This window comes from Triticum dicoccoides, chromosome 5A (assembly GCF_002162155.2).
Source record: "Triticum dicoccoides isolate Atlit2015 ecotype Zavitan chromosome 5A, WEW_v2.0, whole genome shotgun sequence".
Taxonomy (NCBI): domain Eukaryota; kingdom Viridiplantae; phylum Streptophyta; class Magnoliopsida; order Poales; family Poaceae; genus Triticum; species Triticum dicoccoides.
In genome coordinates, this window is record NC_041388.1 from 712,276,110 (window position 1) to 712,288,012 (window position 11,903).

The 11,903-nt window shown below is 47.3% G+C and overlaps 1 protein-coding gene across 1 annotated transcript in view; it reads left to right on the forward strand.

Moving 5' to 3' along the window:
• The first annotated feature begins 3,540 nt into the window (after window positions 1–3,540).
• The window catches only part of LOC119298617 (cytochrome P450 710A1-like), a 21,408-nt gene continuing 13,045 nt past the window's right edge, over window positions 3,541–11,903 (forward strand). The window contains exon 1 of the mRNA XM_037575950.1: window positions 3,541–3,719. Within this exon, the coding sequence (XP_037431847.1) occupies window positions 3,541–3,719 (179 nt within the window). The remainder of the gene's footprint in view (window positions 3,720–11,903) is intronic.

The following is an 11,903-nucleotide window of genomic DNA, read 5'->3' on the forward strand; positions in this document are numbered from 1 at the left end:
AGACCATCGACTCGCAACTAGGGATGTTTACTCGATGCCACTTCCAACTCGACCATCGACTTGCAACTCTGTTTTTTTGTAGTTTGTAATTGCCCTAGTCGCAAGTCCACCATCGACTTGCAACCATGGGGTGCCCGCATGCCACTTGCAACTCGACCATCAACTTGCGACTCAGTTTTTTTTGTAATAAGTTTGTAATTGCCCTAGTTGCAAGTACACCATCGACTCGTAACTGTGCGTGCCCGCATGCCATTTGCAAGTAGACCATCAACTTGCCACTAGGGATGTTTACTCAGTGTCACTTGCAAGTAGACCATCGACTCGCAACTGGTCTATTTTTTTTATAGTGTTGTAATTACCCTAGTTGCAAGTACACCATCAACTCACAACTGTGGGGGGCTGCATGCCACTTGCAAGTAGACCATCGACTCGCAACTGGGTTTTTTATTTGTTTGTAGTTTTGTAATTGCCCTAGTTGCAAGTCCACCATCGACTCACAACTGTGAGGCCCGAATGCCACTTTTAAGTAGACCATCGACTTGCAACTGGGTCTTTTTGGTTGATGCCACGTGCAAGTAGACATTCCACCAGCAATTGGGTCTTCTATTGTTCATGCCACTTGCAAGTGGACATTCGACTTGCAATTGGGTTTTTTTGTTTGATGCCCACTTGCAAGTGGACACTTGACTTGCAACTGAGTTTTTTTGTTTAATGTCTATTTGCAAGTGGACCCTCGACTTGCAACTAGATCTTGTTGGTTGATGCCCTTACAAGTGGACCCTCGACTATTGCAACCAGAGTCCTTTCTTTTCATGCCACTTGCAAGTCGACCCTCGATGTGCAACTGGGGTCCTCTGTTCTCATGCCACTTGCAAGTGCACCTTCGACTTGCAAGTGGGTCTTCTGTTTCTGATGCCCACTTGCAAGTCGACCCTCCACCTGCAACTGGGTCTTTTTGGTTGATGCCACTGGCAGGTCGACACTCCACCTGCAAACCGGGTCTTCTGTTTTTCATGCCACTTGCAAGTCGACACTCAACTTGCAATTGGTTTTTTCTTTGATGCACACTTGCAAGTGTTTTTTTGTGTCCACTTGCAAGTCGGCCCTCCGCCCGCAACTGGATCTTTTTGGTTGATGCCCACTTGCCAAGTCGACCCTCGACTTGCAACCAGGTCTTCTTTTTTTATGCCACTTGCAAGTCGACACTCAGCTTGCACTTGGTCTTTCTGTTTTCATGCCACTTACAAGTGGACCATCGACTTGGGAAATGGTTCTTCTTGTTTGATGCCTCTTGCAGTCGAGCCTCACTTGCAACTGGGTCTTCTATTTTTTTATGCCCACTTGCAAGTTAACCCTCGACTTACAACTGCTTTTTTTGTTTGATACTACTTGCAAGTCGACCCTCGGACTTGCAACTGAGGTTTCTTGTTTTCATGCCACTTTGCAAGTGGTACCTCGACTTGCAGCTTTGTCTTCTTTTTTATGCCACTTGCAAGTCGACCCTCGATGTGCAACTGGGATCTTCTGTTTTCATGTCACTTGGTCTTTTTGTTTGCAACGGTGTCTTTTGTATTTTTGATGCCCAGTTGCAAGTCGACCCTCGACCTGCAACTAGATCTTGTTGGTTGATGCCATTTGCAAGTGGACCCTCGACTTTTACAACTGAAGTCATTTGTTTTTTATGCCACTTGCAAGTCAAGGGTTGATGTGCAACTGGGGTCTTCTGTTTTCATGCCACTTGCAAGTGAGTCTTCTGTTTCTGATGCCCACTTGCAACTCGACCCTCGACCTGCAACTGGGTATTTTTGGTTGATGCCACTTGCAAGTCAACCCTCAACCTGCAACTGGGTATTTTTGGTTGATGCCACTTGCAAGTCGACACTCCACCTACAACTGGGTCTTCTATTTTTCATGCCACTTGCAAGTGGACACTCGACCTGCAAGTGGTTTTTTTTGTTTAATGCCCACTTGCAAGTGGACACTCGTCCTGCAACTAGTTTTTTTTGTTTGATGCCCGCTTGCAAGTGGACACTCGACTTGCAACTGAGTTTGTTTTGTTTGAAGTCCACTTGCAAGTGGGCCCTCAAATATTGCAACTGGGTCTTTTGTTTTTTCATGCCACTTGCAAGTGGACACTCGACTTGCAACTGTGTTTTTTATTTTGATGCCCACTTGCAAGTGGACACTCGGCTTGCAACTCGGCTTTTTGGTTGATGCAACTTGCAAGTCAATGGCCAACTTTGCAATTGGGTTTTCTTGTTTCATGCCACTTGCCAGTCGAGGGTCGACTCAGTACTATGGGACCATACTTTTTTTTTTGTTTCTTGCCACTTGCAAGTCAAGTGTCATTTTTTGCAATTTTTGTATTTTACGATCTTGTAGTCAACCGAGTTTCCAAGTCCACCATTTTCTTTTGACTTGCAACTATGGTTCTTTGTGTTCATGCCGCTTTTTTTGCAAGTCTTACTCACTCGAAACTGCAAGTCCAACCTTTTTTGATTTGATAGTTTATATTTCACAAACATTTTTTTCCGTATCTTTTTTAAGCTAAAATTTTGCAACCAAGCGCCAACTAATAACTATGTTTTTTTTTCCTTTTTCATCTCTTTTTTTGTTGATTTTTTAGGCGCACTAGTGTTTTTAGTGACCCTTTTTTTAATCTCATTTTTTAGTTTCACAATTTTTTTTACAAGGCAGACCCCCAAAAATGCTTTTTCTATGTGTTTTTAGACTAAACACAGTGTTCTGTACTCAACTGCCCTTTTTAAAGTCTTTTAGGGGGGTTTTCTGCAAGATCTCCAAAACAACAACGGATCTTCAATATTTATCCACATAGACACATTTATTTTCGCATTTATTTTGTCTCCCACTGCACTGTTTTGAATTGGTGGAGCAGAGGAGGAGGAGGAGACGGGGACGACAAGCTCGAAGCCTCTGGCGACCGAGATGGCCGAGGACGAGCCTCCCGCTCCACACCTCTGCTCGACGCATGAGGCATCCCAAAATGATATCTGCTTGTTCATCTACATGTAGTCCGCTTTTAGTTCTGTTTTTTTACTGGAGAAATCAAAACAAATTCCCTCTTGCTACGCACTGACGGCAGTCAACTGTTGTGTTGTTTCTATACAGACCAGAATCAAGCTTCTGCAGTCAACTGCAGTCAACTTCTTTTACAAGCAAGCAAGATCTTTATCTACTAATAACAAACAAGGGCCAGGCCGTGAGCAAATTTTCAGACAAACAAACAGACAAAACAAAAGCCCAGCTAACAAGGCCCACCAGGTGGGGGGTAGTCGGATGGGTGGGCTAGTGTTGACGATAGACAAACAACAAGCGAGGTGGGAGATCGACAAACAAACAAGCTGAATTTTTTGTTTGTTAACGAGGTGGGACAGATTTTTAGAGGATGATGTCACTTAGATGTGAGGTATTATCTCACTTAGACAGACCCTTTATATGTGTGTGATATGCGCTCTCCGGTATTCTAGTATGCATGTTCAGTTACGAGAGGAGGAGGAGGTACAGCGCTAGCGCAGCGCAATGGTGGAGCTGCTGCTCCCTGTGGCTGTGGGTGTGGGTTTCATGGACTTGTGGGCGGTGGCGCCGTTCGTGGCGGCGATAGCTTTATACTACTTTCTTGTGGAGCAGCTGTCCTACCACCGCAAGAAGGGGGCCTTGCCAGGCCCGTCGTGGGTGGTGCCGTTCCTCGGTAGCATCCTGCCACTACCGGAATCGCCCCCTATGCCGACGGCCATGTCGGCATAGGCCTGGCACCCGTCGGGATAGGCCTATGCCGACGGCCCCCGTCGGCATAGGGCCGTCGGCAACATATGCGTCGGCACAGCCAGGGAGGTCGTCGGCATATATGATACGCCGATGGAGGCCGTACATCTATGCCGACGGCCCTGGCCGTCGGCAACTATCACGCCTAACGGTGGCCGCCGTCAAGTCTGCCCAACGAATGGTCGCCACGTGGCACTACTATGCCGACGGCCAGGCCGTCGGCATAGTGGTGCCACGTGGCGACCATTCGTTGGGCAAGGACCAGGGTTATGCTGACGGCCTGGCCGTCGGCATAACTTGAAACTAAACCGACGGCAGGGCCGTCGGCATAGTCCTTCATACAGAGCTCCCAGTAGCTGACACGTGGGCACCTATGCCGACGGCTTAGCCGTCGGCACAGTTTTTAAACTAAGCCCACGGCTAGGCCGTCGGCATAGGTGCCACGTGTCAGCTACTGGGAGCTCACGCTAGCCCTATGCCGACGGCTAGGCCGTCGGCATAGTTTGCATTTGCTTTTTTTTTCTTTTTTCTGTTTGTTTTCAAATCAATTCAATTCAAATAACAGCACATATCAGCACAACAGATATATATGATGGGATAGACATATAAAACACAACGGGATATCATCCGGCACCATCACAACAATATATGCATAAGCATCATCACACATAAGTCTCTAAATGAACATCATCACAACCAACATAAGCATAAGCATATAGAGAAGCACACAAGTCATCTAAATGATCATCACCACACACAAGGATCATCGAGCACCACGGAGGTCGTCACCGCCAAGACAGCCGAAGCCCAGGTCATCACTGCTAGCGGCAGCGCTACCGCCAAGACCGCCTCCACCTCCGCCTCCGCCTTCGTGGATCGGAGTGGTCGGGCTCCGTGACTCGGGAGTGCTGCGAAGACCACCGCCAACGGTAGATCCACCTGTTCCCTGGATGTTGAAAAGACATATTAACGGGATATATGACTGTGTTGAAAGGCATGACATGCTTTGGTGAATAGATTGGGGATGAACTAACCGGCGAGGGGCCAGCGTTCTGTGCCACAAACTCCTCAAAGCTCATCAGCACTGGTTGTGCTGGAGGGCATTGTGCTGGAGGGAACTGAGGACACCTGCCGGCCGCCATATCCTGAAAAGCCTGCTGCATCTGGCTATCCCTCTGCACTTGGTGTTCATAAAGCCTCTGATGCCACCCCATGGTCTCCTGGCGTGTGTACTCCAGGTAGGCCTACGGTATGACATGATGGAACTCATAAAACTACTAAATGCGGAAAATAAAGTGAGCAATGAAGATAAGAGGGAAAATACTTACAGATTGTTGCTCCTGAAAGAGGGACTGTGTACTGGTCACTGGCTGGCTCGTGCGCTGGGTCAGGCTCGGGTCGATCCGACGAAGCTGTGTGTAGGAGATACTAGGAGTGATCACAGCATCGAGAACCGCCTCCCGACCGTGCTCCTTGGGCCCCATTCTCACCACCGCCATGTCGTCCAAAGGCGCCGTAATGGGGTCAGGTGTGTCAGGATGCAACTTCAGATACGCTTCGGAGTAGGCCTGCTTCCTCCCCGCGGTATGCTTGCCGTAGTACTGGGGCTCGCCAGGCTTGGAGTCCTTCCGCGTATGGGCGATCTCCCACGCCTGCATGTCTGAGAGCGGCCGCTTCAGTTTCTCCTCCTGCACCACCAAACAGAGGTTAGTCATACATAAAAAAGTGATGGTAAATAGAAGAAGAAAAATGTTTAATGGGGTTAGTCATACATTAACTGCCTTGTGGAGATAGTGATTTCGGTTTCCCTGAGCATGTACTCCCTCCTTCCCTCGGTTAGCCTTATTTTTGGTTCTCATAGCCGCCCAGGCTCCAGCCTCATCACACCAATGACCCACCAATGCCGCCCAGGACTCGTCTTTTCCATAACACCAATTTGGACACACCTACATAATAAAAGCATAATGGCATGTAGGTGTGTCCAAATTGGTGTTATGGAAGCATAAAGCATAAAGCATAAAGCACCACAAGGTAATGAAAGCATAATGAAAGCATAATATATGAAAGCATAATGAAAAATCTTTTATACTTACCGCCAAGAACTCGGGCCTCTCCAAGGTAATGCCCATCCTCCGCGCTTCTTCCTTGGTCATCTTCACACCAAGATAGGAGTGGTAGTATGTGGAGATGGCCACATAGCGCACCTCATACTGCATCTCGCGGGCCTTCTTCTTGCATTGGCGCAGCACGATCTGGTCCGCTCTAGCCCTGTGCTCCGGAAGAACTCGATAGAATTTCTACAATCATGCATGAAAACAAGAATGGAAGAAGCCATGAGTTAAATCATTTTCATGAAACTAGAATGGACTTGTTCTTCTGAAGAGAACTCACCCAGAAAGTAGTGATCACGGCCTTGGCATGGGTCTCATGGTCCGCGTGGCGGGCCGCTTCCCAGTGCTCCCAGCTCGTGGCCAAAACCCGACGAGCCGGCTGCCTGACTGGATCCGGACAGTACAACCCCGGCCAGTATAACTTTAGCAAGACGGTGATGAGGCCGTTGGGAATACGGACCCCTTTAGAATATATCCAGTTGCTGCAAAAGAATGAACTATTAGCATGTGACAAGCAAAATAAATAACAACCGAAATAAGGATGTGACAAGCAAAATAATGAACCACTTACTCTTTTCCCGTGGGCTCAATGAGCCACTTCTGCTCCTCAGTAGCCGGAACCTGCTTTGGTAGCTTTGCGTTACCACGCAGCCACCCCTTCTTGTCAACCCCCTTCCCGTCACCACCATCATCCCCGCCACCAACCTCCTCCTCGCCTGCCTCCTCCTCCCCAACCTCCTCCCCAACCTCCTCCTCCTCCTCCTCCTCCTCCTCCACCACCTCCTCCTCCTCCTCCCTAGAGTGTACCTCACTAGAGGAGGGTACCTCACTAGAGGAGGGCCTCGAAGACAACACCCCTAAGTCGGTGAGGGTGCGCTCTTTCTGGCCGCGACCCCCTGTCGTGGCTCTCCCCCCAGCACCTCGTCCTCTAGAGGCTCTCCCCCTGCCCCCTCCTCCTCTAGGGGCACCTCTCCCTCAACCTCCCTGTGAGGAGTCATCGTCAAGTAGCCGAGGGGGAGGATTACGTGCTGGACCACTCCGACTAGGCAGGCCGACGACCTTGCGTAGGAAACCCACGCCGTCGGCCTTCACCTTGCCCATGTTCCACGAACCTGCATTGAAAAGAGAATAATCAATTAGTAAATTAATGAAATGAAGGAAAAGGCATGATAATAAACACATTAATAAAAATGCATAAAAAGGCATATTCCTAAACTATAGAAAAAAAATACTTGAAATGTACATCTGCTAGAACCCATATGAATCATCACTGTTGTAACCTCTTTCTCGGTCCGTCTCATCATCACTATCAATCATATCATCTTCGTTGTCCGACGGAGGTGGAGGCTCTTCCTCGTCGTCAGCGTCTTCGTTTAACCTTTCTAGCATAAGTATGTCATTTTCATTGACAATGGTCTCACCATCATTCCGTGCATCGTCGACGTTTGGGTCCACATCATCATCACCCAATGGTCTAGCGTCATTGTTTCTAACCACATCATCATCATGATCATCATCATCAGGTTGCTCTTGATAGAACACTCCCTTGTATGTCATGGGGTTAATGTTGTAGTAATCGTCTTCATTCGGGTTTGGTAGCTTACCATGTGGCGACACCTTGAACACAACTTCCCAACCCTTTAGATACATTTTTTGGCATGGGTAAGGCAGATAATATACTTGTGTAGCTTGGGTAGCCGCAATGAAGAGATCGGCTCCGGCATAGATGGTTGATGGTTTAACTTCGACTAAACCAATGGAAGGCGTATGTTTTACCCCTCCCGCGGATCGAACCATCGGCATTTGAACACAGGCAGACTTAGGGTCTCACGCCCCTGGCGGAATTTAACCTCGTATATATTTTGTACCCTTCCGTAGTAGTCTACTGAATTTTGACCGGGGGTGTACACTCCAGTATTTATAGTTTTGGGATCGGGGCGGCTGTTTTGGTGCTCCTCTGTATGGAAGCGATACCCATTCACATCATACTTTTTACATGTCATGACGGCAGGGTCAAAACCCATGGAAACCCATCTCAATTCATCATCCATAGATATGTTCGGATCTTTTCCCTACAAGTATAATGGAAATTGTTGCGTGCATTAGTTAGGTTAACTAATAAATGTTGAAGTAGGTATTTAGTAGGGGAGTGTGGAAAATTACTTTCTCCATGAACCAAGCAACAAAATTTTTACGTCTAGGGTTTCCATGACGGAGAAGAGTAAGTGCCTCCGCCTCAGTAGGAGGATTCAATCCCGTCCATTCTTCTTGAACGAAATCACTAAAAAAAGATAAGCGGTGTTAGACCGGGACTAAGTGAACATGAAACATGATGATGTGGAAGACATAAAGGAATGGTGTAGTGGTATTACCTCATCCACACTTCCTCAACTTCCTTGATGTTGTGCAAGATATAGAACATGAGGTCCTCCCACTCTTGTCGTGGCATGTTATAAGATTTCGAGGCCCCAGCCCTCCCACCTTGCGCGTTGAATAGATCGAGCCTGGGTTGATACTTGGGCTCTTCTATATTATATCGAGGCACCTTGTTATGCAGATGGGGAACGTGGTCTGGATAGTATGATGTCCTGAGGTCTAGCGCCTCCTCTAGGATAACTGCCTCAGCTATGGAAGCTTCAATCTTAGCTTTGTTTCCACATTTCCGTCAGAGATGCTTGTTCTGCCTCTCAGGGCCATACTGCCAGCGATTTTGCACAGGCCCCCCAACAATACCTCGTTCGCGAGGTGCAGAATGAGATGTGTCATCGGATTAAAGAAGCCTGGCGGAAAGATCTTCTCTAGCTTGACTATCAACTCCGGTGCCTTCTTATGCAATTTTTCAATCACCTCTTTACTTACTTCTTTAGCACAGAGCGTGCGGAAGAAATGGCTAAGCTTGGCAAGCACTCGCCAGACATGCTCGGGGACATAGCCTCGAACCATCACCGGCATTATCCGCTCAATCCATACATGGTAGTCATGACTCTTTAGGCTGGTCACTTTACCCGTTGAAAGATTGACTCCCTTACTTATATTCAATGCATAACCATCGGTGAACTTCAAATTTTGTTTCAGCCAGATAAGTACTTCTTTTTTTCTGGCGGTTTAAGGACAAAGTCAGCATCTGGCTTGAACCAGTTTTTTCGACCGCCTGTGGGAGGCTTCATGTTCTGGCGTGGTCTATCACAAATTCTCTGTTGATCGGCTCTAGCTTTTACGTTATCCTTCATCTTATCAGGAATGTTGAGGATCGTGTGGAAAAGGGACTCTGCCATATTCTTTTTGGTGTGCATCACATCAATATTGTAAGGAAGTTTGAGGTCCTTGAAATAGGGAAGCTGCAAGAAGGGGGTAATGTGCGTCCAGTTGTGCGTCTCACCATATCCCTCGAAGCCTTTGGCTTTGGCTTTGCCTTTGCCTTTGACTTTAGGCTTGAGAGGTTTTAGCTGAGCAAGAACATCTGCCCCCGAAAATGTTGGAATCTCGGTTACTTCATGAACAACCCGGCCTTTCGTGAAGTTCTTCTTGTCTTCCCTGTCTGGATGGTCTGGAGGGAGGAACTGTCGATGCAGGTCAAAGGCTACATACTTGCCACCCTTACTCAGCCAAATCATTCGCAGAGCCTGCATGCACACTGGGCATGGCATCTTACCACTTGTACACCATCCGCGGAAGAGAGCATAGCCGGGAAAGTCATGCATGCAATAGTGCAACCAAACTTTCATCAGGAAATTTCTCTGCAGATCCCAGTCGTATGTCAACCTCGGAAAGTACCAAGAATGGTGCAAAGCATCCACAAGAGGCTGCATAAACACACCCAATTGCTTCCTCGGGTAGTCAGGCCCTGGAATGATGAGCAACAAGAACATGGTCTTCCGTTGCATTAGGGCATCGGGAGGAAGATTGAGCGGAATTACAAACACAGGCCAGCAGCTGTATGGATTGGACGACATACCATATGGATTCAACCCATCACCTGATATGGCTATTCTGACATTCCCAGCCTCCGCTGCTTCCTCGGGGTATTCTTCATCGAATGACTTCCATGCTTCCCCTCCCGATGGATGTACGATTTTTTTTGGATTGTACCTTATACCTTCCTTGTGCCACTTCATCATTTTGGCAGACTCCTTCGTGATGAAAAGGCGCTGCAGTCTTTTTATAAAATCGAGATACCGAAGAACCTTAACGGGGATGGTTAGCTGCTTTTTCTCACCATCCTCACCGACCACCTCAATGTACCGAGACGAACCGCACTTCCTACAGTACTTGTCATTCGCATACTCGTGCCTAAACAAAAGGCAATTCTTCGGGCAAACATCTGTTTTCCCATAATCCATAGAGAGTGCCTTCATGATTTTCTTTGTATCGTACATGCTTTTCGGCAGTTCATGACCCTTAGGGAGGCTGTTAGCCCATACTCCCAGGAATGCTTCGAAGCATTTCTGGCTACAGCCGTACTCAGCCTTGACTGCAATCAGTTGCGAGATGGCATCCAGCTGAGATATTTTCGCACCCGCATAAAGAGGTTTCTTCGACGAGGCCAAGACCTCCAAGAAGGCCTTTGCGGTTGCCTCCGGCTCCTCCGGTTCATTCTCTGAAGGTGTCTCATTTGCCGTTTCTGCAACAATGACATCATCTAGCATGTCCCTGACCCTGTCGTCCTCATATCCATCGATGCGTTGTCGCATCACCTCCTCTCTACCACGGTCCTGCTCGGCTATGTTTATCGGCGGCATGTCAAAGTTTGGCATATATCCGTGCGTGCGAAGGTGCTCACTCATGTCCGTCTGATTTCTATGGTGACGTCTGGCACATCTCACACAGGGGCATGGTGGGATAATTCTCATTGGACGACGGAATATCTCCTTCAAATACACATCGGTTTTCGTGATCCACTCTGATGTTACTCGATTCCGACAGATAAAACCACTGTACATCCACTGATTATCTGCCATCCTCTGCTTTTTTGCAACCCACACAACATAATTAAGGATTCACTTAAATTAATCACATCAAATTTTCAGTTTCTACCGCGTTTAATCCACCTACATCTCTAATCGGTAAAGATGGGTCCTAATCCCACCCGAGGTTGTGTAGATTGAGTACGTTCTCCATTCTACCCCGTTCCGAGACAAAATTTCGGCAGCACCTCCCCGTTGTTCTCCAGATACACGTCTCAGCAAATAGCTGAGAGAATGTGCTCCGGAGAACAATGGGGAGGCGCCACCGAAATCCTGTCTCAGAACGGGGTAGAACATGGAGAACATACCCAATCTACACATCCTCGGGCCGTCCATGGAAAACGCTGGACAATCCGAAAGAGCTGGGGTGATAAATATGCAATTGAATGCATATTTATCGATGCAACCCTTTCGGACGGGAGACGCCTAGGTTACGTCAGTTGACTTGAGAATGAAATCTAGTGATATGAAAAAATTGGAGGAGATGGACTTGTAGCTCACCCTCGGCTGTAGAGGAAGTAGTCGAACAGCAGAGGGATGCTCAGGGGGACCAACGCGCCGGACAACGGTCACTCCAATGAAATGCTAAACCACAAAGCCTGCAAATTCCATCGCGACAAAAAATTAGAACATCACAACTCATAGAACATCACAATATCATCATCATCGTCTAACAATCATCGAATCATAAAAAACATCAACATCATCTAAAAATTATCGAAGCATAAAAAAACACCATCATCTATCATCAACATCATCATCTACCAATCATCTATCATCTATCATCATCATCATCTACCAATCATCTATCATCATCATCATCATCATCTCAAAATCATCGAAGCATAAAAATCATCATTATCACTTCTCATCTAACAATCATCATCATCATCTCAAAACAAATCCGTATGAACAAGTTATCTATCTAACTACCATCTATGTGTCTAACTATCACATTTAGCCCTCTTATCCTCTGCAAAATCATGAAAAAAGAAAAAAAATCTGGGGAGGGAGCCGGACCTAACGGAGAGGAGGTCGAGGCGGC